The sequence below is a fragment of the Cantharellus anzutake genome (assembly GCF_015039405.1).
Source record: "Cantharellus anzutake strain C23 chromosome Unknown EI90scaffold_79, whole genome shotgun sequence".
Classification (NCBI taxonomy): Eukaryota; Fungi; Basidiomycota; class Agaricomycetes; order Cantharellales; family Hydnaceae; genus Cantharellus; species Cantharellus anzutake.
The window spans coordinates 31,623-58,307 of record NW_024067029.1 but is presented as its reverse complement, the minus strand read 5'-3'; the positions used below and the strand labels follow the sequence as shown (position 1 = coordinate 58,307).

The window sequence follows — 26,685 nt, the reverse complement described above, 5'->3', positions numbered from 1 at the left end:
TCCGCGTGTTATCTAAGAGCTTGCCAAATATAGCAGAAAATCAAATACCTTGATGAGCATGAGAGGGGTTTTTTCAAACGAGCGCCAGCTTAATTGTTCTCGCCCGAGTCACTCGTTTTCCAGTGCCCAGCCCGCAGGCTTTAGCTCTGGTGAGGAAGTCCATAGGGAAGGATCGAAATAGGGGGTTCAAAAGATATAGAGAGCCGGGAGTTGATCATCATCTGAGAGCGAAAATGCTTGATGGAGCTTCCATTCATAGCAAAATTGGTGTGTGACTCAAAAAAGAGCGGTCAGGCACCACTAGTTGTGTTGTCGAAAGCACAACGAAAGCATCCCATCTCACGCAGCCAGTCATTTCGATGCCAAACTATAAGCCGTGTTGCTACCCAGCCTTGCGCGTAACAGCAAATGACAGCAAAGTCGCACCAGGAAAATCGTAGCTATCCCCGTTTTGCATCCGAAAGTGAATTGCTTAGCTAAGCACACATTCGTTCCTGAAGTGACTGCCTGGGGCATATGTCTACTGTTCCCTTTTAACTGAGCTCGAAGACGACCACAGTTGTGAAATGGACCGTAGACCTGGGACATCAACCGGTCGACCTAGGACAGCCGCTGGGCCTGATACTGCTTTTACAGACTATTCTTACGAGTCGTATCCTGTGCCCTCAACTGCCTACGAGGATGATTATTATGACCCACAGGCTTCCGACGTTCCACAGTACCAGCAGTATGATGGAGATTTTTACGGAGAAGAGGAGGAAGAAGAGGAATCTGAAGAGGAGGACGTCTTCGCGTACCTCCCACCCTCAACGGCTGATCAGATTCAGGCTCAGCAAGAGCAGTTAGCTGGACAGCAGGCACAACAACAACAGCAGCTCTCCTCTAACTTTACTGAGCGGCAATCCCCTATCGATCTTGGCGTAGAACTACCCGAGTATTCTCAACCATTCTCTTCACAATCCCTTACGGACCGAAACAACCCTGATCCTGCACAACCCCTTTCAGTTGCACCAGCTCCTCAAGCCCCTACGTTCTCTGTCAACCCTTTCTCGAAAAACTCATTCGTACATCCCCCTCAGCCCACTTCTCTGTCTGCTACGTCTTCAAGCGCCGTGTCGGATGGAAGCACTTTTGATCAGATTTACGGCCCTGACGCCTATAGAATGCGCCCGTTCAACACCCGCCCTCCTCCCGCCCTATCGAATTCTTCAAACAGTGCCCCTACTCCACTTTCTCGCGCTATACGTGCCGCCGACTCTGGGAACGGAGGAGGGGGTCACTTTCCTCATGCTATCCAAACCCCACGGTCCGCAAAAGAAGTGCGAGTCGACTTGCCGTCCCGTGGCCCATCCACATCTCCAGAAGATGGGTCTCCGGTAGGTACTAGGGGCATTAATGGCCTTCCGAATGCTGCTCGTCAGGATAGAGACAGCAGAGGCAATCCCCAAGATGTCCCGGCTTCGCTGAGCGATGATAGATATAGCTCCTTGAGTAAAGAGATCAATGTAGATGGTACTCCCTCGATGACGCGCAGGAAACGGAGTATCGGACGCGGCATGCGTAAACCCACTCTCGACTCACTGGGTGTTTCGGAGTTGAGCGGGATGCCAGGGGAAGACTATTATGATGATGAGGACGATGACACTCGTGGAAAGGCCTCTACCTCTTACACGGATCCAGAACAACATTTGCATCCCCGCCACCACCTGCATCATCACAGCAATGGCCAAGCCATCCAATCGAACATGGTTCCGTATTATCCTTCATATTTCGACGGCGAACTCGAGGAAGAGGAGGAAGACAGTCCATACCCTGAAGTTCGAGCCTCAGTGTCGAACATTGATGACCCCGAAATGCCCGTTCTGACTGTACGGATGTGGATTCTTGGGTTGACGCTGTGTGTGGTCGCCGCTTCGGCCAACACGTTCTTCAACTTCCGATTCCCAGCCCAATTCATTGCCCCTACAGTGCTACTACTCATTGCACATCCATGTGGCAAATTTTTGGCGTATTCAATGCCAATAAATGTGTACACGCTGCGATTGCCATTATGGCTGAATCGAGTGCTATTCTGGAAGGATAGCAATATGCCAATCGAGTATGAAATAAATCTTAATCCTGGGCCATTTAACATCAAGGTAAGTGTTGAAATCTGCATTCGTCCTGAAGTTGTTAAGGTACTGACGATGGTGATTACTTCGTAAAGGAACACGTTTTAATTTATATCATGACAAACGTGTCCGTCTTTCCCGCATACGCTATGAACGCTGTTGTTGTTGCAGATCTCTACTATGGTATACGTCGGGGTTTTGGGTTGGTCTTCCTACTTGTTCACTCCCCCCTGATCTGACTTATATCTTCTGTTTGTGAATCATCAGTTTCAATATCCTTGTAGTTTTAGGTAATCAACTTGCCGGATTCGGTATCGCAGGGATATGTCGTCGATTTCTTGTTTGGCCTGCTTCGCTGATTTGGCCGCAAAATCTTGTGGCATGTACGCTGTTGAACACCCTCCATGCAGAGGACGAGGAACAGAGTCAAGGTATGACTCGGTATCGGTTCTTTTTGTACGTCAGCATTGTAGCGTTCTTTTATGTTTTCTTGCCTGGTAAGTTCCTTTTTCGTTGGAGCGTAAGCCTTACAGCACCGACTTAACTGGCTGCTAGGTTTCTTGTTCCAAGCGTTGTCAGTGTTCTCGTGGGTGTGTTGGTTCAAGCCAAGTAAGCCGTTGTGATTGTCGCTCTAGAGTGTATGAGCTTTATTCGTCGCTTTAGACAACGTACCTATCAACCAGCTTTTTGGTGTCCAATCTGGCCTGGGAATGGGCATCTTGACGTTCGATTGGAACCAGATCAACTTTCTCGGCTCCCCATTGATGGTTCCATGGTGGGCCGAAGTCCATATCATGATAGGCTTTGTGATCATGTATTGGATCATTGGGCCAATTCTTTACTACACAAACGTGAGTCATTTGCATCCCTCTGAGTGAGGTCTGATGGAATCATTCTTTTCAACTCAGTTTTGGCATTTTGCGCACCTTCCCATGTTGGGCAGCCAACCTTACGACCGTTATGGAAAACGGTATAATGTTACCCGTGTACTCTTTCCTGGTAATCACACTCTCAATCAGGAGGCATACAGTACCTACTCCCACCTTTACCTTCCCCTTAACTATGCCTTTACATACCTGCTTTCATTCGCATTGTGTACATGTGTGCTCGTGCACACGGCTCTATACCATGGACCAGCGCTGATCAGTGGATTGAAGAGAGCCAAGGTAGAGGATGATGATGTTCACGCCAAACTGATGAGGTATTATCCAGAAGTCCCAGATTGGTGGTATGCGCTAGTGTTCTCGTTCTTCTTCGTTATGGGGTTATTGGCAATTGCGGTGTGTCGCGGTGTCTATTCCTATTGATTTGTTAGCTGACGTGAAGTATGTGATGCGTTAGCTGTTTCATACTGGTGTACCTATTTGGTCGTTACTTGTTGGTGTGACACTGCCGCTACTATATGTGCTCCCCGCGGGTTTCGTGTATGCATATACGGGCCAATCGGTAGGAAACTCGATGCCACCTAGCCTTGCGTTAGTCGCTGACGTGTGGATAGGTGTCCATTAATGTAATCTCTGAGGTGCTGGCCGGTGTTCTCTTCAACGGCAAACCTTTCACCAACATGGTACGCGGCGCAACATTGAGTTATGAAACCGTGTCTGATATGTGTTTTTAGATGTTTAAAGCATATTCCGTACAAACAATCGTTGTCGCCATCAACTTCATTCAAGATTTGAAACTTGGTCATTACATTAAAGTCCCTCCCAGAGCCACCTTCACCGGTTTGTCGCGACCAATTTAAGATGATTAGGGTCTCACTGAATTGTCTACGTAGCTCAAATCGTTGCGACAATGTTAACGGCCGTGGTTCAGGTTGCGACTCAGGCTTGGCTATTCAGTCATGTACCCGACATATGCTCAGCCAACCAGAGGGACCACTTGACATGTCCGCAAACTTCGGTATATTATAGTGCGTCTGTGATATGGTGCGGTTTTCCCCTTGGGACACCTCATCTTCCTAATCTTGATCACTCCATTTTTGGCTAGGGGGGTGATTGGGCCGACGCGACAGTTTGGGCCGGGGGCTTTGTATAAGCCAGAACTGTATGCGGTCTTGTTCGGCGCGTTGTTACCTATTCCTTTCTGGTTGTGGCAACGTCGTTATCCGAAAACTATACTGAAGACGATCAGTATGCCGGTATTAGTGAACGGACCCGTGTTGATACCCCCCGCGGTAGGCATCCACTTCTCATCCTGGTTCGTCGTCGCTTTCATCTTTCGTAAGTTCACAGCCTATTGAACATGGCCCGTAAATGATCATTGATGGCTTTTTCTTCAGAATATCTCGTACGGCGACGGAACTTCCGGTGGTGGTCGAAGTTTAACTACATTCTGAGCTCGGCATTAGATTCAGGTATGGGTTCTTGACATACCTGTGATTTCTCTGTTCCTCACTTTGTGATCAAGGCACACTTATATCACTCTTGTTTATCTTTCTGACCCTCCAGTTCCCAAAGGGTGGCAGAATCTCAGTGAACTGGTGGGGTAACAAAGTTTTCGCAGACAGTAAGCGAGCTTTCTTGTACCAAGTTCCAAGGCTTAATACTCTTTTTTCTTTAGCTGTTGATGGACGGGGTGGTGCTGCATTACTGCTAACTGGTCCAGAGGGATTCGACTAGATTATATTCCCACTTCCCTTGTTACTCATCTCTGTACCTCGTATACTTTGCCGCATACTTTCGCCGCATACTTTCGCTTCATTCGTTGCTCCTCTGTTGTGCACCGCGGACGCAAATGTTTCGATTTTTTTTTTTGGTTCATTTATGTTTTCTCTTGTGGTACCGTCTTTGTTGCGTCGGGCATGAATAACAGTAGAGTATCAGTGGTGGCGTGCATGCATTTGGGGGTGTTAATTGGTGTTGACCAACACAGCATCGGGTATATTACATATTACATGAATCCTGTTAGAGGAATGTAACCGCCTTGTGAACGAATCAGAAAACTGGGGTGATCGATACGTGAAGGCGTCTTTCGAGTCCACAAACCACAAAATCTTGATCCGCTCGATCTAGAGTAAATGTGATCCACCTATACCTAATGCGCTTCCTCATTAGTCATATCATTATATTTCACTCAGACATGCATGTCTGAGTGTTTCACGTCCCATCCTAAAGAGGAAGGTGCCTTGGCCGTGAGCACCTTTCGAAGGGAGAATCTGCTATGTTGGAGCTGAAAAAAGGCTGCCGCACATTTACTGTATATAACTGTTTACCTAAACGCCTCATGTTGGACGCCCTCCACAGCGACCCAGGAATACTGTGGACAAACCTTCGTCTCAACCACAACATCGCGTTAGCGGTAGCAAAATTCCTCGCACTCTCATGTAGCCACCGTCAACGACGACCGCGTTTTCGATTTATCCTAGCTAGCTGCTATCCCACTCAAGGGACATCCCTTTATCAAATTCCTCCGCCGTTCCCTTCTTCAGACACTCAACCCTTCCCCATTCCTTTCTCATTCCTTATATGAAACTAGCCGAACCGCCTTCGGCTTGTTCCGAAGCCGATAAGCGCCCATCATCTGATGCAATGACAGATACAGTCGAACTACAATGAGCTGATTAGCATGAGAAACAACTGCTATTACAATGTGCCACTGCACACAAAATCCCAGTACAAAACACTACAGTCGCTTCAAATGAGAGAAATGCTGTCACATTCTCTTCTTCTCGTAGTGTCTCCGGAGGTGTAATCAGTCGGGGCAGAAGGGGAGGATGACAGAATTTCGTCAGACTGAGAACCCACCCAACCTTCGGCTGGCTTCGGACATGAGTAGAACTGCGTTGTATCTGAGAGTGAAATCCTAAATACAGTGGTACAAATAGGAAGACACTTCTGGAAACCCTATAGCCACCTGAGGACATGCAAGCACAGATGTTGGTGACGGAAAAAACGAAGACACATGGCAAATGGGACGATGATTGCAATGATTCGATGATAGATGCTGAGAGTGAGCCCACAATTCACACCTTTAATGTCCCTCTTCCATTCAGTCATCGAGCCATACAGCGTTTATTTCAGCGGTCTCTGCTTAAACCTTCAATGCCAACTGCTCACTGTCTCAGCCAGGGTCATGTGGCTGAACCATGAATCGAACGATTAATCCATACTTTGTTAAGCCCTCCAATGGGGATCATACCTGGCTATCTGAGGCCGGGAGATGTGTGGAAGCAGAGCGGTTCTCTCAACCGCCAAGAGCATTCAATCTGGAAATCGCTATGTTGGTCAAAAATGAGTCTTTCGATGCACCATTGCAATTTTACACGAGTGTTTGATGTCTCTGTAATAGCAGCATGTCGCCAACACCCTCCGCTTTCCAGAAACACACAAAACACTACCGAACTGAAGGTAGCAGTACAATGATAGGAGGACGAAGGTCAAGTGAGCAAATGAGAGAAAGCCAGGGGAGCCAACTTTGATCCAGCCATCAGCATATACAATGAATATAATGCACCAGGGAGCTAATTCACCAATCATCGACTACGATACCAGTGATGCACTGAACATCACCAGAAAAGTTGAGACGGAGTTGTGAACGGAGTAATACGCTGCATGTAAGTGAGCAAATCGGAGCGGTGTGGGTGAAAGGATGACGTCAGATACACCGTGCCGTATAAAAGGCCTGAGAGGAGAGAAGAAACAGAGACGCAAGCAAGTTAGAGACCCTCAGCACCGATTAGGTAAGATGGAGCAGCCAATCAAATCGGTTCAAAACCTGGCTTCGGGGTAAACCGAGCCAATCAGATCTCGTAGATGACCCTCGGCGATTATTTATTAGTTAGATATGTGCGCACAAGCCTCCCTCACTGGTCACGAAAACCCGACAGGTTCAGGAGCAGAGTTCCCTGCTCCCGAGCGCTCCCGAGTACTGGAGCACTCGAGAGCACCTGTCGGGTTTTCCTGACGCTCCATCTATCTCATCCTCGCATCATGTCATGTATGATACTGATAAGCACGGTCACGTACTCTAAAAACACACCATCTGCATATGTTTGCAGGGAAGCATTTCCGGAGACTGAAGCTCGGATGCTTGATTGGTGATAACAATGGAGAAGATTATAATAATGAATTGCAGATGCGTATTGACGAGGTGCGAACAATCACTAAGATTCGTCCAGGATTGACTCCGCCCGTAGGTATGAGAACACCGATGAGATTAATGCATACTTGAAATGAAGGTCGTATTTCGTCCTTCGGTTTAGTAAGCTGTCCGACGCTATGCGTCAAGCAATGAACGAGCGCGAGCGAGCCTTAACACATTCCCTAAGCCTAATCAGAGAGCATCTTCTAAAAATTGGATACCATGCGTCCTGTAGTTGAAGTCCAAAGTAATTTTCGCTGTTCTGAGAACATTTGATATGCGAATCGAGAATGATAATGTGTCCATGGTGCGGGTAATGCGGAGCCGGTACAGGAAGGTGATATGCCGATATTTCCATTGGCTGAACTTGTAAACTCACGAAGGATATTCACTAAAAGAGGGAAACGTGAAGTGAGACGGGGAGGGCACCTTCACGAGGCACATTAGTTTCGCCGATCTCCAGGAACGTCGGGTGCGTGATTCCTTGAGGGATATTGGTCGGCCCGGGATGAGAACTAGGCTTTGAGCTCCGTGAAAATGCGATGAGGTGATTATCCTGGCGTACAGGTCTTGGCCAACAAGGAATGGCAAATACAAAAGAGCCGGTCTCTGGAACTCATGGGTGCAGCTACAAGGGGTCCAGTAATTCATCTCTTCCAGATCCGATAAATGAGGCTACGGTGCATGAAGGCGGGACCCAAACCGTTTAGACGAGAAAACCTTTAAGTCGCGTTCGGTAGCCGCCCTTCCATTTGGGAAACGAAAGAGATCGTTGTAGTATTTTTCCCATAATGGAACAACATCACTTCCTTCGAGGACGAGTAGACAGAATAGAAATCGAAGTTGCGCGGCCGATTTGAGGTCTGCAATTGCATTTTGCATTGCCAGAATCCCTGTTTCTTTTCCTTGAAATAGAGCTACTGATTCTATGCAGCCGTCGTCGGACGCTTGCGGCGTGGGCTACATTATGCATGTAATTAGACTAATGTCATCTTTGACGAAGGCTGCATAGAATCAGCCGGGTGTCCAGTAATAAGAACGGTGCACATGGATAAACTAGACGACGCCACGAACTTGTCATTGATCACTTGGGTAATGAGATTGCCTCGTATGAACAGGACATCGCCCATGGCGATTTAGTACTGCACTGCCAATGTAGAGTCTTGCGAGTACTGGAACCGAAATTATACTCACCGGGAACATATTATTGTAACGGATGCATAACCTCCAAAATAGTTAGATTACACGTCATGGTTCGGCACACCGTTACATAATGGATGTCAGCTCTCACTAATCCAATAGCAGTTGAATGGGAGGTAGAAAACTTGATGTTGAAACGCGTCAATCAAAACTCCGGACATCATCAGCCGATTGACCGCGATATATCACTTAGCATCCCCAGAAATCGACAGTCCGAAAGAAAGCCGATCCATTCTGAACAAACCCTCCAACACCGATCCTTGACCCGTAAAAACTCAGCGTTAAGTAACGTTGTCACCCTAAAGGGCGAAACTTGAGCCAACCAGAGTGACCCTTCAAGTGCGACGCTTGAGCCAATCAGAGAGGAGAAACCATTGCATCCGGTTCCCACGGCTTCCGGGAGTTGCCGGAAACTGTCAATCAATTCAATCCCGTTGATTCTTAATTCAGTCCAAAGTCCTCGCGTGACGCCTGACCGGTCGTTGGCGTGCCAAGCACAGCTAGTACAGCCTTTTCTAAAATTTCTGTCCAATCCAAGTGAATGGGTATTGACCCCGTTCCTAAAAAATCACCCAAATTTTTCTCGTATTTTTATTCTTCAATACAGTCGCCCGCACAGCCATACCCATTCCCGACGACTATGTCATACAAGCACGATCTTAGCTATTATGTTCTCAACAAATGCCCACTGGAATGATGACCATGTCATGAGATTAGCCCCACTCTCCTGAAAACACCCCAGCAAGCATTCCAATAGTACCTGCTGATGTACGTGAAACCTCGTTGGCATGCGGGTTGCTCAATGCCAATGTCGCACAAATTACGGAACGAAAGGAACACATCTCCCCATTCATTCATTGTAGCTTCGCGTGACACCAGTTGGTGATACTTAGACAAAGAAGGATTGGCGCCATGGTTCCGCCTCAGCAGTGCCTGCAGCATGCAGGGGGGTGGCTTGGTGGCTATACTGAGGCCAACTGGCTTTGGCTTCACGTGAGTGTGCAAGCCAGCCGCAATCGGACTGAACGACTGACCCCCCCCCCAGTGCACACCCAAGACGCATTCTTCTCCAATCCCTTAGGGTACTTTCGCTCTTTGTTACGTCCAAGTCATATGATCAGGTCGCTTCTTTGGACGGCTATCCTTTCTTATGTGGGGTATAAGGTGTTATGGATCCTCCTTCGACGTTACCTTATCAGTAGGACCACGGTGCTTCATGACATTGAGCTCTTGGGAAAAGCCCCACCTGCTCAGAAAATCCCAGGAACGGTCGTTGTCGCTGGAAGAAGGTGAGTGATCCCCTTCTCTCGGAGCTCAACAGTCTTCTCTACCCAAAACACATGTTGCTGAGCAAGACCATTGTTTCAGTTTGTCCGGATACGTTTCTGCAAGAATTTTGGCCGATTACTTTGAGAAAATCGTTCTGATCGACCCTGATACAAGTGTAACGGCTGTTGGAAGAGTACCACAACGTTCTCACTTCCACGTTGTCTTGGCCATCTCTCTGACAATCCTTCGTAAACTCTACACGAGCTTTGACAGTGAGGCGCCAAAGGATGATGTTTACATATTTCCTGGATTGAGACACTGGTGGATTGGTAGGAACTACTTTGGCGACCTCAAATCAAAGAGGCCAGATCAAATCAGTGGCTCCCGAATCTCGTAAGCTTATAGTAGTCATTTGTATCCCTTTTTGCTGAAACTGGACCGTGACCTTCCCAGAGTTGAACGTCTCTGTCGGCGCTTGTGCAATGCATACTGCGGTGACCAGCTTCAAGTCATTCAGGGAACCGTCACCGGCATTACAGCTTCACCCGACAAAGCAACAATCCATTCCGTTTCTTACCGCCCTGCCTCGGATGCCCCCACGACGGCTCCAAGTACTTTACTATGCGCACTCTTTGTGGATTGCTCTGGCGCATCAACAATCGGTGCCAAGTTATTGCCAGCAGCCTGCGAGAAATGGGGCCCTTATGGTCGCGCTTCGTATAATCCGAACGTGAAATACTACACCACGTCCTTCCCCCTTGCTCCCGAAACGCAAGAGAAGGTATCGAAGGCATTGCCTCAAGACGATCGGTCGTTCGGGAGGTGGGAAACTTGCACCGTCATTGGTGCAGTTTCGCCAACACCTGAAAGTGGCCGAGACCTTTTCGGTTATCAGCGAATTGAAGGGAATAGATGTGAGTCATTTCTATAAGAGTAGGCTCGATTTCTCTGACATTTTTTAATGGCAGTGCTCGTTGGGTATTCTGGGTGGAATATCGACACATGTCCTAGGACTTTGGCTCAGTATATTGAAACAGTGAGACAATTGTACAACAAAAGCATCCCTAGCTCGCGCCACCACCGAGATGAATGGTTTTTCGAGCTGTTACGACTCATTGGAGAAGATGCAGATAACCTCGACGAACCTATCAAGTGGGATGCTCACACCATGGTAAGGTGGCCCACTTTCTTGCGACATGAGACAGATACTGAGCATCTACATCTACCAGACTTCCTGCTATTGGATTGACTATGCGTCCAAACCTATCCCAAACAATTTTATCGCCGTTGGTGATGCCTTGATGGGTAGGTCTCACCTCACCGAAACAACCAACCACCCTTCATGCTGACTTCCTTACGAAGGAGTAAACCCAATTTTCGGGCAGGGCGTGACCAAACTCTTGGGCAACGCCACGGTTCTCAATGCTACCTTGCATAAAGCAACAAAGTCTTCGAAGAAACTACAGTTGTTGCCAGGCTTTGCTCATTCGTACTTCGAGCGTGTACTTCGTATCGACAGGGGCATGTTCGATACTAACCGTCTTCTGGATTATGGTTACGATTCTACAATACCCCAGCCTGGAGAAACGTTGGAGACAGGAAAAACCTTCAGGAAATATTGGGAGGCGCTAGTCAATTTCGTTGCTCATGTAAGGCTTCTCTTTCGCTGCAGATTGTAACAAAACTTAAGAATATGGTGTCTGTTAGGATCCAACTGGATACGAGATCTTTAATAATGCGTTATGCGGATTCAGCCCCGGGATAGATTTGATGAGTCCTTCGTTTGTCCTCAAGTCGATATTTTGGTTGTGGTGGTCCCCCCTAGGGTCTTCCTAGATCTACCTTCTAGATCAATTCGCTCTTTTGGTTTGGCTACGTTAGAACTCTGGAGGCATAGTTTCCACATTGTCAGCTAGGGTTCCAGCGATGTCAGCCTACTTGCGCACCATGTTTAGCTTGGAGAAATGCCAGGATATGTGACATTCCATACCTCGAATGAACCTACCTCCACCCACTGCGCACAGACTTTCGCGGACCTTTCAGTGTCATATCATTCATGTGTCACTCCAAAAGTTGTGAAGCTGGAAACAACGCAGCCCGATTCCTAATCCATTCCCTTCTCGCTCTCAATATTGGTTTTTACAGTTCCCGGCCACGCCTTGATATTGGTGCCACTACGATAACGTAGTGACCCGATGTTCCATCAGACTCCTTCGACTTTCAACAAGTCATTGATATTAGGGATAGGCGAAGGGGAATGTAAGGGAAGCCCCTCTGTCACAATGTTGACAGCCGCACTTCCTCGCGGTGGTGATCGCCCCATCCAAGGTGCACACTTATCGCCGCGAGAATGCACCTGAGACAACACCCCGCAAATGGGGAGGCAATATTGATTGCGTTATTGGCTGATTTAGTCCTCCCCCACCCGACGATGGATCAGCCACATGTTAACATTATTGGGTACCCCAGTAATATCTAGTTCGATCGTTTTAATTCGCCTTGTAGCCTCTGGGCAGGTCTCCTTGTGGCTTGCACAAGTCTCTGATACATCACACTTGTACTTCTGCATTGAAATGACCCAAATAAGCTGACGGGCTGCTCTCACCGATATCCACTCGGTCTCATCCCCGAAAGAAATATTTCTGCACGCAACATCGTGGCACACACACCCCATACACAACGAATCCCAAAGCTTCGGTACGGCGTGAGCTCTACGCCTCCCAGCACCCCAGAGGGTCGGTTACTATATGCAGGACTTGGCTTAAAACTGCATTTGTTCCATCAGAGTCACCAGATACCAAATCACACCCGGGGATACAAATAGGGGCTCCTTGTTCGATGCGACGTTCTTTTCGAAGTGTCCTCTTTACTTTCTCCAAGCCATATGACCAGGCGCTTCTTTGGACGGCTATCCTTTCTTACGTGGGGTACAAAGTGTCATGGAACCTCCTTCGACTTTATCTTATCAGTGAGACCACGGTGCTCGGTGACATATGGCGGTTAGGCAAAGCCCCACCTGCCCAGAAAATTACAGAACCGTTGTTGTTGCTGGAGGCAGGTGAGTGATCCCCCTAGAGCCCAACCAACTTCTCTGCATGAAGCGCATGCTGCTGAGGAAGGCCATTGTTTCGGTTTGTCCGGATACGTTCCCTCAAGGATTTTGACCGATTATTTTGAGAAAACCGTTCTGATTGACCCTGATACCAGTGTCAAGCCTATTGGAAGAGTACCACAACGTTCTCAACTCCATTTTCTCTTGGCCATCTCATTGACGATCCTTCGTGAACTCTACCCAAGGAGGCGCCAAAGAATGATGTTTACATATTCCCTGGATTGAGACACTTGTGGCTCGGTAGAACTACTTTGGCGATCCCAAATTGAAGAGGCGGGATCAGATTAGCGGCTCGTAAGCGTATACCTTCGTATTTCTTCATGTCATAAACTGAGGCGTCGCCTCTCCAGCATTGAAGGTCTTTTGTCGAGGTTTGTCCATTGCGTATTGCGGTGACCGGCTTCGAATCATTCAGGGTACCAACGTTGAAGCTTCATCCGACAAAGCGACAATTTGTTCGCGTCCCGCCTCAGAAGCTCCGACGACGAATCCAAGTACAATACCATGCACACTTTTTGTGGATTGCTCTGGCAGATCCACAATCGGTGCCAAGTTATTGCCGGAAGCCTGCGAGAAATGGGGGCGTTATGACCGTACATCGTAAAACCCAAATGTGAAGTACTGCTGCACCTCCTTCCCCCTTTCTCACGAAACGCAAGAGAAGGTCTCGAGGGCACTTCCCCAAGATGATCGCTCTTTGGGAGGTGGGATACCTGCGCTGTCATCGGCGCAGTTTCGCCAACACCCGAAACTGGCCGAGACCTTTTCGCTTATCGGCGAATCGTCTGGATGGAATATCGACACATGTCCAGGGACTTTAGCTCAGTATATCAAAACAGTGAGGGAATTGTATAACAAGATCATTCCTGAAGAGCGCCACGACCAGGACGAATGGCTTTTCGAGCTACTACGACTGCTGGAGAAGGTGCAGACAACCTTGACGAGGCCATTAAATGGGATATCTACGCCATAGCAAGATAGCCTATTCCTTTGTGATATGGGACAGGTTACTGAACGTCAGCACTCAGACATCCTGCTATTGGATCGACTGCGCATCCAAACCTGTCCCAAACAATTTCATCGCCGTTGGTGACGCCTTGATGGGTGGGTCTCACCTCATCAGTACAATATAGTCCCCTTCATGCTGACTCGCTTACGAAGGAGTAAACTCAATTTTCGGGCAGGGCGTGACTAAGCTCTTGTACTCAATGCCACCTTGTCCAACGCACTAAAGTCTTCGAGAAACCTTGAGTTGCCACCAGGCTTCGCTCATCTGTACTTCAAGCGTGTTCTGCGCATCGATAGGGGTGTGTTCGATACTAGCCGTCTTCTGGATTACGGCTACGACTCTACAATACCTCAGCCTGGAGAAACGTTGGATTTCGGGTCGTAAGAACGTCTGTTAGGATCCAACTGCATACGAGATCTTTCACGATGTGTTGGGCAGACTTAGTCCCGGGATAGATTTGATGAGTCCTCCATTTGTCCTCAAGTCAATCTTTTGGATATGGTGATCCCCTCCAGGGTCTTCCTAGAGCCACAGTGGCTTCTGAATCAAATTTATGTTTTTGGTTTGACTATGTTAGAGCCCTGTCGGAGGCATAGTTCCCACGGAGCCAGGTGGGATTCCAGGGATGTCAGCCTGCTTGCGCACCACGTACGGCTAAGAGCAGTGCTGCAACATGGAACACACCTAATTGAACGAACTGATTCTTCAGCCTCGGGACCCAGACTTACATAAGTGTGTATTTGGCATATTCAGATTCGCCGAAGGCAGTTGAAGGACACCGTGACAAGTACCTCCACCCGCTGTAAGACCGACACATTCACAACACGGCGCCGAAGGGGAATGGACTAGAAGAAGCGGCGCGCGTAGGGCTGTACGTGAGCAGCAAACTGACCTGAGACCGATGAGGCCGAGGACGAGTCAATATACAGGCACTTCATCCTGACCCAATTAGCCATGGAATGCTAAATCCGGCTTCCGCGGAACAAAAGCCCCATGTAATCTCGTACCTCCATTAACAAATGTTCAGCCTGCAAACCACAGGTGCAGTCGTCGGTCTTCGGTATAACACGCCAAATTAAACGCATGCGATATGATGACAATACAATTCGGCCAACTCCGCTAAACCACAGCTAAGGCAAGACTGAACATCGGTCAGCAGCACCTTCGCCCGCGTGCCCAATGAGCCTCCATGAATCCGAGTCCCCACTTATAACCTGGTTTGGCGGTTGTGTACCTGTAAACTATGTCAATCAAGCTTGCAAGGTGTCAAGATTCAATATTGTATCCTAGTCGTCCATGCTGGGGTACACATACAGCTCGCGTCGCTGCGTACCGGTGCCAACCGGCTGTGGCTTGCTTTTACCACAAGTTACACGCTACTTGGGTTATATATAAGCCGTATGCTTCTTATCCATAGGCCACGCCTGTGTCTTGCCGGCTGCGATCCTCATCTTCCTGATTTTTTGACGCTCTTACCCCTCCCCACTCCCTTCCGACTCTGCCGCAATTTCAGGCGGAGTTTTGGCGCAAAGTGTTCAGGATGAACCATCAGGTATGGATTGGGTTTGGTGACTGTTCATGACTGACTTGCCTTCGTAGTTCCGTTCTGCTATCAAACGAATGTTTCGCTCCCAACCATCAATCGTGAATGATAAAGTCAGATCTAATGCTTGATATCATTGACAGGCTATTCCTCATGCAGTGGACCCAACCTTGCGTTCAAAGTTTCCCTTTGAGATTTGGGAGAACATTCTCCTCTACATCACTCGCAAAGCAGATCTTTGCGCCATGACACGCGTCAACAGGAACTGGAAAGTGGTCGCTGAACGTGCGATGTATCGCGTTGTTTCGCTTGAGGACGATACGATCGCACTGGGGTTCTTCCAATCGATCATCGCTCGGCCATTGCGGGGATCGTTTGTGTGGTCACTATTCATTGACCTGCCCGCTCATAATTTCCGGTTGGACCTTCCGAGAAATATACGCCCGAAGAAGACACCGAGGCTTCTGCTGCACGGAGCCTGCACTGACAATTTCAGCACCGTTGATAAGACTTGGGATTTGGGATTGCTCTCAAGGGTATTGACACTCTGTCCCAACATCTTACAATTACGGCTTAGCGTCACGCCAAGGCTGCACAAAGCTTTCGCGCCACCCCGCCGAAAATATACAAGACCCCTTCAACGTCTCCAGATTTCTCCAAGAAGTCGCGGCGAAGCGAAGCCCGTGGCAATGCCCAGCTTAGGGAATCTGACTGGCCCATGTGAGGTCGTTAAAGCCCTAGTCCCAGGCAGACCGGTACGAGATGTCAGACTGATATGGTGTGAAGAGGATGGGAAGCTTCTCGGGGCATTGACCGCGCTCGGGCAGTCGACCGGTCCAGTTTCCACGCTTACAATCCAATCCGTGGACCTACTGGATGAAAAGGCCATCGTTTTCACTGGACATAACCTCCCGCGCCTTGAATACCTCAGCATCGTTTCCCCTTATTTCCAGCTTCCGGATGACGACGTTGTGATGGTCCTCCAACGGAGCCTTGAAGGACTTCCGTGCCTGAAAGAGCTCAAGATAATGGTCCCGTATTTGCCAAACGAGAAATGGCGATCTTTCATATCAACTTGTGAGACGCCGATCGTGGTTCTTGGATGGAAAGTAGAGATACGCTGGGACATAGATGGGTGGATGTATCTTACGCGGGTGATGACGAGCACTAGCACCTAGAGGTCAGACTTCCTTTTCTCTTTTCTTTGTATGACGAAGTCAGCGGATCGGTCGATGAAAGCGTGGGCACGCAGCGCCTCCAAAAGAGGAAGTTGATTGTAATTAACTTCATTATTTCATCAGACACTTTTCCAATTGTCCACAAACTCCGAATTAGATCAAAGGATCGACACGAGTTTAGCGTGTTTTATCGGTCATGTCCAGATCCTTGCCGGCTGCTCAGAACACTGGGAACAAGTTTGTGACTGTGCTGTACTTCGCAGCTGCTCAATCTGCAACGGGTCTCCACACCGAGACGATTCCTTTCCCAGATACTTCACTCACGCTTGGTCAGCTCGCCCGTCTTCTAGCAGAACGTCACCCTGCTCTACAGGATGTCTTGAACGAGAGTTCGTGGAGTGTGGATGCTGAAATGATAGATGATGAACGGGATGTGAATGAAGTTTACTTCAAGGGTGGAGAAGAAGTCGCTGTCATTTGCCCAGTATCTGGTGGTTAGCGTAGGTACCCTTTGCAATTCATTTCGACATGCTCGCCCAAGCGCTATGCCATTAACCGATTATACTTAACTCCAGCGTACCTGAGGCTGTGGCATCGATGGCCCGGAGCGTGACCAACACTCACCCCTGAAAGTGCAATGTTATCATCAAACTCTTTCCCTGTATCACTCCATCACTATCCGCCACCCTTGGTCGTCCCCATCGCTAGGTGTCCTACTGTACGTCCACCCAAGGGAGCAAGGGAGCGCGATCGACCCGGAGCACGCGGAAGAGGCGGAGGATCATAAACACTGTAGATACATAGCCATCCAGTACAGCCGACACCACAAGCCAGAGGACTCCGTCACCCCGCCACACCAACCAGTCACCCTTACCACGCATTGCCGATCCCCTCAGGTTGTGGTGTCGCGGGACAGCCACACTGCCACGTATCAACGCAACAACCACCTTCTCCGTGAAAGATGAGCGCTTTTATGCATGGTTCTACACATGGTCCGATCTGGGCCCCGACAGCTCGTAGAAATCGGTCGAAATGGTAACAGCAAATCATCTATGGGATCAATTCGGCAAAAACGGTCATAAATCACATACAGCTCAGACCCGAATCCGAGGACAGACAATGAGACGCAGAAACAAGACCATCATTAGGAAGCAGGGGAATCATGGGAAACGGAATAGAATGAGGAAGGAATACGGACAACTATGGAGGCATTGATCGGAGTCGATCAACCGTACTAGTACTACTAGAATGGGTGGATATCTGGTTAAAGGGAAAAGAAAAGAAAAGAAAAGCAAGCCAGTTACGATATACCAGTCAGAATATCAGTCCACTTTTGGCGCTAGATGGGTTTAAGGAAAAAGGAAACAGACAGCTGATAGCGAAGCCCCAAGGTGGAGGTAGATTGAGACGAACAGAGACAATAATGGGACGAGGAAGAGTGTGAATGTGCTACAATGATGTATGGGACGAGGGTCGAGACAAAGATGAACGCATGAAACCCAAAACAAACTAGGCGGAGCGAAAGGTGTACAGAGCGCATAGTCTCAAACCGGAGAACACCAATGAGGAACTCAAATTAAGGGAGGGGTATGTATAAAAAATGAATTGGGGCTTGTGCGAGATGCTCAAAGTTCGACAGAAACGCCCAAAATAGCCAATGCTTTCACCAGTTCTTTCCTGGCTGTATCAAGATCATCATAATCAAGCGCATTAATAGCGTACTTCGCGGCCTTCTTAGCTTTCGCCGTATCCTCAGGGGAGATGACATCAGGAAGAGGGGGAGCAGAGTGACGCGGGTACGGCGTTGGTGGGTAATGAGATGACACGGGAGGTAGAGCAGGAACGGTGGGCGGTGGTTGGGGCAGCAACGGGGGGAAACTTGGGGCAGGAGGCGAAACCAAATGCATCGGCGGAGAAGAAATGGATGGGAAAGAGGGTACATCCGGTAAAATCGCGGAGATAGGTGGAATGGCATTTACACCCTTGACACCTTCAGGATTCAAACGAGGCGAAGTTTGGAGGTGGTTAGCCAGAGAAGGCGTAGCGGGTGTGTTGCCATTTGAGCGGGATATGCTTGAAGAACTACCGCCGCTACTTGATCGGTTGTGTCCAGGCGCAAAACCCCCGTTGGGGTGAAGCGAGACGGTCTGAATGATGGGTGATAGCCGAGCGGATGCACCAAGGTGAGGTGTCCCGTTTCCGTTAGGGACGGTGAACGTTAGGCTCGGCATGTTATCCGTCGAGGGTAACTCGCCAATTGGGGGAATGCCAGTCTTGCGCAGCGAACCACCTCTAGATGTATCATCTGACGCATCGGACTCGTTTGAAGAAGGAAGTGGAACACTCAGCATGCTCTGTCTGGGACTGGGAGGCGGTGACTCGCTAGCGATACTGGATAAACCTCCAACCACGCTTGGGGTAAAGTGTACTCTCTTTGGAACACTACTCGTAGTAGTGTGGAACGAGCTGATAGTCTGAGGCTGAGTTAACGGCGAAAGAAGATCCGACGCTTCAGCGGGATGTACATCCTCTTGCATATCCGCATCAACGACGCTTGGACCAGAGGAAGACGTCTCCGGGATCACACTGAGTGAATTCTCCCTCGAAAACCCAGCAGACAGCGACCCAGATCGGTAAGGAATCGGAACGTCAGACTCGACATCATCGTGATCACCATCGCCAGTCCCCCACGATTGTCCCCAGCTGCTCCCTCGAGAGGGTATACTGTCACCCCTCTGAGCCGCGGTGCTGCTCCAACTGTCTTGCCTCCCGACTGCCATCGAATTCGGACCATCCATTTCCTTCTCGTGGTCCGAGTCAACATTTTCATAAGACTTCCAATTGGCGTTCCTGACGCTTTCATTCGTGACAGGTGCCGAAGCCGTCGCCCGCAACGTGGGGGACCTCGAACCACCCGAAGACGAAGATGACGCAGCATTGCCAGTCGGCCTCTTCGAGGGACTCGGACTCCTTTCCATCAATCGTCCGGTGATACCAGGAATAGGTAACTCCTCAGGAATAGCAGCCGTCGAAGGGCGCACCGCCGATGCAAGAGCCCAGTTCGACTCGTCCTGTCCAGGAGTAGCAGCCGTGCTCCAAGCACCAGGGCTGACACTGTTCCCACTACCAATGCTAGCCCCTAATCCACTCCCACTCGACTTGAACGGCACCCTCGAAAGAGGCGTAGGTGTCCGCGGGACCTCTTTTTCCTTTTCCTTCTCTTTTTCGTCTCCTGGCGATAGGCCAAGTGGGGATATCCTTCCTTGACTCCCACCTCCACTTCCCCTCTCGGGCGACACGCCCTTCACACTCAACCCTGGTGACGCACTGGGCGTCCCAACACTAGGGGGTAGCGGAATGGTGTTTGGCCCCGCTCCTACATGCGGACCGGAGGGCAGAGTCAGAAAGTTTCCCTTGTGATTCGGACTTGCCGAAATGCTGGGTGGAATACTCCCAAAGACGCTCTCTTGCCCGGCAATGATGGTAGGTGGGGACAGGGTTCCACTGTCGGAAGGTGGGGTGGGCGGTTTCATGGTTTCCTCAAAAACAGACCCTGCTGGACCTGGAGTGGGTCCTCGACCTTCTCGGATGGCTTTTGCTATATCAGCTGCTTTCCATTTTGAATATCGGATTTTTTGTTCATTCTTCGTGACGATTATATTTCGGGCCAAAGAAATGAGGGTGTAATCATGGGTGAATTAAGAATGTTCGGAAAAGGGGTTCAACACGTGGAGAGGAAGCAGGGGATGGAGACGTACCTCTGGTTGTTCAGGGATGTCGAAAACGGATAGGAGCTCTAGAAAATTAGCTGCAGCAAGAAACTTTTTGGCCGTTGACCTAGGGAGAAGGGAACCGCACGATGAAGTAGACGATAAGAATAACCTCCCAACAGCGAGTTTTGAAGACAAGATCCTCACCTCGATGATTTGCCCTTTCGATCTTCATTGTCAGCATTATTGAATACACGTATAGCGAAACTATTCCATGAATTTGCAAAAAGCAGAAACGGGACACGAGGGAGGGATGAAATGTTGAAGGGTGTGTATGAGTAAAGTCATGACATCATGAATAAGTTGTGGGACGTACTTTTCAATATAAGCACTGCCAGCTTCGTCAGAAGCTACTGCATCATTTGAGTTTAGCTCTTTTTTCGCCTGTGCATTTGTTGGGTCAAACCAACAAAGCGGTGGTGGGATGCCCGCCACAACACAGGAAAGAAGAAACGTATTAACGGTCCGAGGGAAAAACGATGGGATGGAGGAAGTTGCGTCAGTGAAACATGATCCGAAACATTAAACTGTGCCATGAAAGAGAGGCGGGAAACGTGGGTAGGGATGATAGAAGGCGCTCGGAGGGGCACACTGGGGCGGTAAGGTGGATGGATAGGTGTATCCCCGCGTGAGATTGGAAAGAGGGGTTATGAGGTACATGGAATGTTGATCAGCTCACCCGTTCGAGAACGTCCATCAGTGCTAATAAGAACGGCCTGCATTCTTTTCCTCCTCTGGCCGCTACGCCTTGTTTTGCAGAGAAGTAAAGACCTACGAAAGAAAAAGAAAAAGAAACGCGACGCCAATTGAGGTGGTGCGATCCTGAGACGTGATGAACTTACACCAATAACACATGACGGGATCTTTGATTTTCAGTTCGAGCGCGCGTTGGATGTACGGTGAGAGATGTTTAAGGGGTGGGGGTAGTTCTGGTAAGTTCGTAACGACATTTTGTAAAGTGGCTGGAGCGTTTGCCATGGGTTGTTGAACACTAGATAGCTTTATCACTTGGTTTTTTTTTGTCCTGTTCGTCGCGTTGACGTGGCGAAAGAGTAAAGCTACAGTTAGAGTCGTAAGTACGTTAGATTAAGTTGAACTAGAAGAAGAGACGGTGAGTTGTGGTTGGTTAGGAAGAGTCGGTTAAGGAGAGGTGTTACTGTGAACGGTTATGAGTGAAAAAGGTATTAAAGGACCAAAAATCCGGGAGATTCCTTTTGTGGCTAGGGGTTTCTTTCGAGGAGAGCGTTGAAGACGGTAGTGTCAGTGGTACCGTACGCCCCCGCCAAACACCGACTCGACGATCGGTGAACGCTTCTTTAATAATTGGTTATTCAATGAGCCTTTCAATCGTTGAAACACGAGTAACGGCAAGCGGACTTAGAGATTAACTCCGAACAAAGTGCCAGCGGAAATAATAGAAGGTTGCTCGAGATCTGTGATGAACGGCAGTCTCCGAGGGTCCAGCTTCGTTGAAGGCCAGAGTAAGTTGTGCTGGGGCAGAGTCGGCAAACAATGGCGCGGCAAATCCGTGTCTGCCCTGTCATGACAGCGTCAGTCGCGTTGAGAGTTGCCGGGCTGCAATGCGCCCCGACTCGGTTGTAGCCGAACTCGAGGACATAGGCATCTTGATTTTCCTATATATATTCTTTAGTAATTGGCCTCTATAGCTTGTGAGGCATTTGTTTGGGCCAGGTTTCTTTTCCCGGGGCAGCCTTGAGAATGTTTGCTTCGTGGGACACCGAATCCGGAACTTCCTCTCATCTGTCATTCGACCGCCTGATCGGTGGGGTCTGCCCTTGGGTCAGAGATTTATTTACTTATTGTACATACATAATAGAGATCACTTCAAGTCCATTCCATCATGATCTTGCAACTCCTTCTCATCATTCCTGACCCAACTCTAGCAAATATTTATTGGCATGTCAACAAAGACTGGTTGTAGCTAAGTAATCAGTCCAGCGACTCAGTCAGTAGTTATCAACAATATAAAGGCGAAAGAAAAATACGTAGGAGGATAACGCAATGTAACCATTAGTGTGGGCCAGAAAAGGCTCATATAATTTACTTGTCATGTCGCTCTAGTGTCAAACGTACCAATCCCCCAATCCAAATTAATTACTTAGCAGGACTGTAACGATGCAATACTCGGCCAACCCCCCCTGTGACTGAGATGGGAAACCACTGACCGATCATGAGCAAGTCCGAGAGAAGTAATGCTCCAGTGCTCAAACGATTGCTATGGCGCTCGAATCACCTCCCAAACACTGTAGTTGCGTGAAGCCATTTGCACACAAACACAATTGTTCGGGTGGGATCGGGAATTGATTGCCAGAATAACTAACATACCCACTACTGTGTTCTTTTCTCGTGAACTAGTGAACAACGGATATTTTGGTAAAGATCTGTCACTACATAAGCAGGACTCTGTGACATGTGGCAATTAAATTATTTTGATCACCAGTGGCAGTGTCACATCTTATTTAGGAAATCAAGGCGGATGTATATATACCGAAATTTGTTCGTTGAGCTAAATTAATTGATTACGTAAAAGGCTTGATATTCAAATGTCCTGAACTTTTTCCCAACGGCGAGAGTCAATATTGCTCAAAATTGCAAGTAGAAGGATGGACGGAGAACGCCGATCGAAGATCCCTTTATAATGGCCCAACCCAATGACTTTTTTCCCCCCTTCTCATATACCAAACGCCTTCTCGTGCTCCTTTACATTACATTGAGACACTCTCGTTCGCTCTTTCTGACAGCGAGCTAGACGCATAGACTTTCTTTTACAACCCTCCCACTCTCTTCAGAACCACTAAGACCCTTCTTTCACCATGCGCTTCATCACCGTCGCTTCTGTTCTCCTTGCTGCTGCCTCTCGCGTTCTCGCCCATGATGGAGATCATGGTGGAGATCATGAGTGCTCATCCAGCCAGTTTAAATGTTAGCCGTTTTTTCTCTCTCTCCTAGATCCTAGCACCCTAATTCCCCCAACCAACCTACGTTTCCTCCTCTTCTCTAATAGGGACCTTCGCCAACACCGGTGTTAGTATCTGCCTCTCCCATGGTTTCAAAGGGATTGGACAATGCCCGTACGTACCTGACTCTCCCAACCTCTATCTCATAATCCCCACACTCATCTTCATCCCCCCACAGATCCGACAAGGAATGTCCCTCTGGTTGGGTATGGAACGACAACTACCAATCCTGTGTTCCTCAGCACCCCAACCCCGGCAACCCTTCGTGCTCTCATGGAGATTGGGACCATGGCGACCAATGCTGCCACAAGCCCCATCCAACAACTACAACTCAGCCAGCCCCCACTTATCGTTGGGGCAGTCATCGTGGTGATCGTGGTGATGGTGAAGGTAACAATGATCGCCGTCGCCGCAGCCGCCGGGCTATCCGACTTAATGGCTACCAGCGCCAGTCTTAAAACAAGAAGATTGTTCAGCAACGGAAAGGTGTTTTCTTTTCCTTTTTCAACTTGAGTCACCGCTTACGACTTGCCGCAGTGTTTCTTCCCAGGCATTCTTGGATATGGTGTGCTCTAACCCTCGTTTACCGGGTACGAACTGGCCAAGCATTTTCCTCTCAATGTAAGGCACCGGCCACGTAATTTGCCCTTTGCTTGTCACCGTTCCACAGCCTTCTCCCGCTACATAGTGCAGTTCGGACTTTAGGCATCTATTTTAATTTATAATTCTTTTTTTTTGCTCCTGAAATCTCCCTCACTAGTCTTATTTATGCTCGAGCTATTCATACCCTTTCTCTTCGCCCATCAGTGATTCAGTGTTGTCACTGCACCTTTAGATGCGCCATTCACATGCATGGACATTAATGATTTTTCATCTTTTAGCATGTCTTTCATTTATTTTAGCTCCGTGTCCTACAAACTTACCCCATTCTTTCTTGTCTGAGTTCCCTTTTGACACTTGTCTCTTTTCCTTCACCTCGTTGTCGGTTGGGGATTGTGAAATAGCCGCTGGCAGAATTACAGGCACCCGTGTTGAGACTTTTTCCTTTTTCTTTGACCGCCCGCAGTACGTCCGCTTTACGTGAAACCGTGCTTACGTACGTGCGTGCCCATTTGTGGTAGTCACTATAGTACTGTCCCCCCCCTTCGTGACATCCGAAGAGTATGCGGTCGGTAAAACCCTGGATTCTCTGTGCACCGATTATATTACATATGCCACACAAAGGGTCGAGAGTGCGAGGGGGGGGGATCTCCGCTCCTTGGTATGGCCCCACATCGGCATCCATTGTGTGGCTGGTTGAAAGATGGACGGAACATGACAGAATGCCTGACAGAAAACAGAAGCGAAGGCGCGTTCCGGTTCTGGTGACGAATGGGGAAACGCGTCGAAGCATAGGTAAGAACCAGATCAATTATATATCGCGGTAAATTGCCAACCCTCTTCTTTTCCAGTTGCCTTGGTGAAAGCTATGCATGCAGGGAGTCAGCTGGCCACAGCTTATTGTCCGGATCTCAACCCGAATTCTCCCCCGAACTTCGAGCTAAGACGGCTATGCACTTACATACCTACAAGTTCCATGCTCAAACATTGTGGTGGGGTATGTACCTTGTTGAACGTATGTCCAGTTGTACTGTGCATGGTAGAGCAGATGACCAGCTTCCTTACGTGCGCGCATGCTGATCCGATCACAAAAAGTGCGATTGGCGTTGAACTCTTCTTACGTGCCTTTGATCTTGGTCTCCTAGCTATGTATCTCCATCTTGCCTTGTCGCCCAAACGTCTATGCCAAAACGTCGTCCCCCGCGAGGGATTTATCTATGTAATATGTATTGCAGATCCGTATACGGAAACATGTCATCGAATTTTGAAATCCCGTCATTTCCAAACCCTTTAAGACACTTCGGAGTCGAATTACTTAAGATGTGCAATATTGGAAATTACTTTTGTCAATCTTCGTTGTTTTTGGGCATACATAGATTGTCGCAGTTCTTTTGGCTGTGGATTTGGAGCCCTATCCAACCATGGTGAGGGGAATCAAAACGGTTACATATGTACATAGTTGGTTGTCTGGACCACCAGATCGAAAACATAGAAGAATTAATTACAGTAATCGGAGCCAGACACTACTATACTTAATTATGGACCCGGAAGAGTGGATCTGCGTTGTTCTGGTGCCTCACCGGAGTGTCTTGCATCAATATCACCGGCCTTGACTACACTATCAGCCCCCAAATCGATGGCTATTTCTGTCTGCAGTTCAGCGTTCATTCCATGATCGGATCCCGGCGCCGGCGACTTTACCGTATGGGGAACGGCCCAATTCAAATTAGCGCTGCTATCCGTGCTTCATCCAGTGCACGATCGCTACTACACAGTGCAGCCTCAAAGACATGTTTTGCTAGTTTATGAACCCGTAATTTGTTGCTGTCTCACAACAAATGCATATGACCCCAAGCCGAGGACATCTATAGAGGCTGGTATCCTGCCTACCGAAGGCCAGCTGGATGAAAGACGTACCCGGTTATGGACTTAAACTTTCATCGTCGCTGTTGCTGTTCGTGTCACACCACCTGCCCTTAGGGAGCTTGGCAGGTTATATATCATCATCACCTACGGCCAGCCTGAGCCCAGGCCAAGGGTAATGCTCGAAATTGACGCCTCAGGCATGCAGGATAACGAACGTTCGCACTGCACATGATTTTCCTATGGAAGCAATCCACGTATCACTGTTCTCTTGATCGACTCTCTTTTTGCTTTTCCCTGAACGTCTTCAGGGGTCAGCCTCTACTCTGCTTCAGGGGAAGTGTTCACTGTTCTCCAAACTGCGACACATCAGTGCGTCGAACTGAACTGTGGATTTCTCTTCGGGGGTCCCTTCACGTCGGTCTCTTCAGCGTTAGGAATTGGACGCAGCTTTTCGATGTCGATGATGATGCAGAACGGCCGTCGCTGCTGCAGCTTAGCCGCGACCTAGTCACGTGGGAGTGTGGTGGTTTTACACCATTCCAATAGATTATAGAGGCTGCTACACCATGCATGGCGTGCATGAGGATTATGAGAGGCTGATCACCTGCCTACACGAGGATCGTCAATGAATTATATGGGTGCGGGTAGGTGATGTCGAGTAGTATGATGGGGCCTGGGCTAGCTTTTTCGACGCCCACTTCACCTCCTCGCTCTTCGGCCATGCATGACACTATTCACCCATCACCGCTGTCTATTTGCCCGCTCACTATCCGCTCAGACAGTTCAGCCGAATTTTCCTATCAGGAGCCGGCCATCCAGATCACTGGAAGCCTTCTCGCCGCCCACTGGGTGCCTATCTTTCAGATCCGTGATGGGTTGAGTGAAAGCTCTGTTCGACATCTTCGTCTTCTTGAGCACTTTTCAGACTGCTATCATTGTCATTATGGTATTAGTGTCTTCTGGACCT

General features: G+C 48.8%; 7 protein-coding genes across 7 annotated transcripts; 6 read left to right on the top strand and 1 right to left on the bottom strand.

Moving 5' to 3' along the window:
* Positions 1–1,745: 1,745 nt before the first annotated feature.
* EI90DRAFT_2977869 (oligopeptide transporter) lies at positions 1,746–4,941 on the top strand (the record flags this gene model as incomplete). Its single annotated transcript, XM_039055922.1, has 15 exons — positions 1,746–2,063; positions 2,100–2,138; positions 2,207–2,313; positions 2,379–2,608; positions 2,667–2,720; positions 2,775–2,962; positions 3,020–3,391; positions 3,453–3,557; positions 3,610–3,678; positions 3,730–3,835; positions 3,889–4,039; positions 4,101–4,333; positions 4,393–4,467; positions 4,521–4,619; positions 4,674–4,941. The coding sequence occupies 15 exons, from the start codon at positions 1,746–1,748 to the stop codon at positions 4,730–4,732; spliced, it is 2,205 nt and encodes a 734-aa protein (XP_038910577.1). The 3' UTR covers positions 4,733–4,941.
* A 4,364-nt stretch (positions 4,942–9,305) lies between these two features.
* EI90DRAFT_3020287 (uncharacterized protein) lies at positions 9,306–11,498 on the top strand (the record flags this gene model as incomplete). The annotated part of the gene is made up of 8 exons (XM_039057494.1): positions 9,306–9,386; positions 9,558–9,682; positions 9,762–10,055; positions 10,116–10,576; positions 10,631–10,833; positions 10,892–10,967; positions 11,025–11,311; positions 11,370–11,498. 8 exons carry the CDS (start codon positions 9,306–9,308, stop codon positions 11,496–11,498), a joined length of 1,656 nt encoding a protein of 551 aa, XP_038910576.1.
* A 1,002-nt stretch (positions 11,499–12,500) lies between these two features.
* Positions 12,501–13,747, top strand: EI90DRAFT_3020286 (uncharacterized protein; the record flags this gene model as incomplete). Its single annotated transcript, XM_039057493.1, has 6 exons — positions 12,501–12,720; positions 12,764–12,888; positions 13,019–13,068; positions 13,125–13,145; positions 13,190–13,367; positions 13,394–13,747. The coding sequence occupies 6 exons, from the start codon at positions 12,501–12,503 to the stop codon at positions 13,745–13,747; spliced, it is 948 nt and encodes a 315-aa protein (XP_038910575.1).
* Positions 13,748–16,347: 2,600 nt separating this feature from the next.
* On the top strand, positions 16,348–17,975 carry EI90DRAFT_3079235 (uncharacterized protein). Its single transcript, XM_039061820.1, is given in 7 exon segments — positions 16,348–16,566; positions 16,628–16,998; positions 17,213–17,406; positions 17,547–17,627; positions 17,657–17,691; positions 17,706–17,784; positions 17,796–17,975. 3 exon segments carry the CDS (start codon positions 16,701–16,703, stop codon positions 17,625–17,627), a joined length of 573 nt encoding a protein of 190 aa, XP_038910574.1. The 5' UTR covers positions 16,348–16,566; positions 16,628–16,700; the 3' UTR covers positions 17,657–17,691; positions 17,706–17,784; positions 17,796–17,975.
* Positions 17,976–18,129: 154 nt separating this feature from the next.
* On the bottom strand, positions 18,130–21,252 carry EI90DRAFT_3020284 (Vta1 like-domain-containing protein; the record flags this gene model as incomplete). Its single annotated transcript, XM_039057492.1, has 6 exons — positions 18,130–20,148; positions 20,263–20,341; positions 20,422–20,481; positions 20,591–20,658; positions 20,954–21,045; positions 21,117–21,252. 6 exons carry the CDS (start codon positions 21,250–21,252, stop codon positions 18,130–18,132), a joined length of 2,454 nt encoding a protein of 817 aa, XP_038910573.1.
* A 1,581-nt stretch (positions 21,253–22,833) lies between these two features.
* EI90DRAFT_2506743 (uncharacterized protein) lies at positions 22,834–24,305 on the top strand. Its single transcript, XM_039053150.1, has 6 exons — positions 22,834–23,217; positions 23,300–23,366; positions 23,431–23,642; positions 23,699–23,738; positions 23,790–23,873; positions 24,134–24,305. Exons 1-6 carry the CDS (start codon positions 23,109–23,111, stop codon positions 24,192–24,194), a joined length of 573 nt encoding a protein of 190 aa, XP_038910572.1. The 5' UTR covers positions 22,834–23,108; the 3' UTR covers positions 24,195–24,305.
* Positions 24,209–25,324, top strand: EI90DRAFT_3079229 (uncharacterized protein). The gene is made up of 2 exons (XM_039061819.1): positions 24,209–24,647; positions 24,704–25,324. The coding sequence occupies exons 1-2, from the start codon at positions 24,416–24,418 to the stop codon at positions 25,144–25,146; spliced, it is 675 nt and encodes a 224-aa protein (XP_038910571.1). The 5' UTR covers positions 24,209–24,415; the 3' UTR covers positions 25,147–25,324.
* The last annotated feature ends 1,361 nt before the right edge of the window (positions 25,325–26,685 follow it).

Coding starts and splice junctions, on each gene's coding strand:
- EI90DRAFT_3079235 (XM_039061820.1), top strand. CDS start 16,701: ATGTCCAGATCCTTGCCGGCTGCTCAGAACACTGGGAACAAGTTTGTG. Junction 16,999..17,212: donor CATTTGCCCAGTATCTGGTG/GTTAGCGTAGGT, acceptor CCCCATCGCTAG/GTGTCCTACTGTACGTCCAC. Junction 17,407..17,546: donor GCCGATCCCCTCAGGTTGTG/GTGTCGCGGGAC, acceptor AAATGGTAACAG/CAAATCATCTATGGGATCAA.
- EI90DRAFT_2506743 (XM_039053150.1), top strand. CDS start 23,109: ATGCGCTTCATCACCGTCGCTTCTGTTCTCCTTGCTGCTGCCTCTCGC. Junction 23,218..23,299: donor CTCATCCAGCCAGTTTAAAT/GTTAGCCGTTTT, acceptor CTTCTCTAATAG/GGACCTTCGCCAACACCGGT. Junction 23,367..23,430: donor AAAGGGATTGGACAATGCCC/GTACGTACCTGA, acceptor ATCCCCCCACAG/ATCCGACAAGGAATGTCCCT.
- EI90DRAFT_3079229 (XM_039061819.1), top strand. CDS start 24,416: ATGCGGTCGGTAAAACCCTGGATTCTCTGTGCACCGATTATATTACAT. Junction 24,648..24,703: donor GGAAACGCGTCGAAGCATAG/GTAAGAACCAGA, acceptor CTTCTTTTCCAG/TTGCCTTGGTGAAAGCTATG.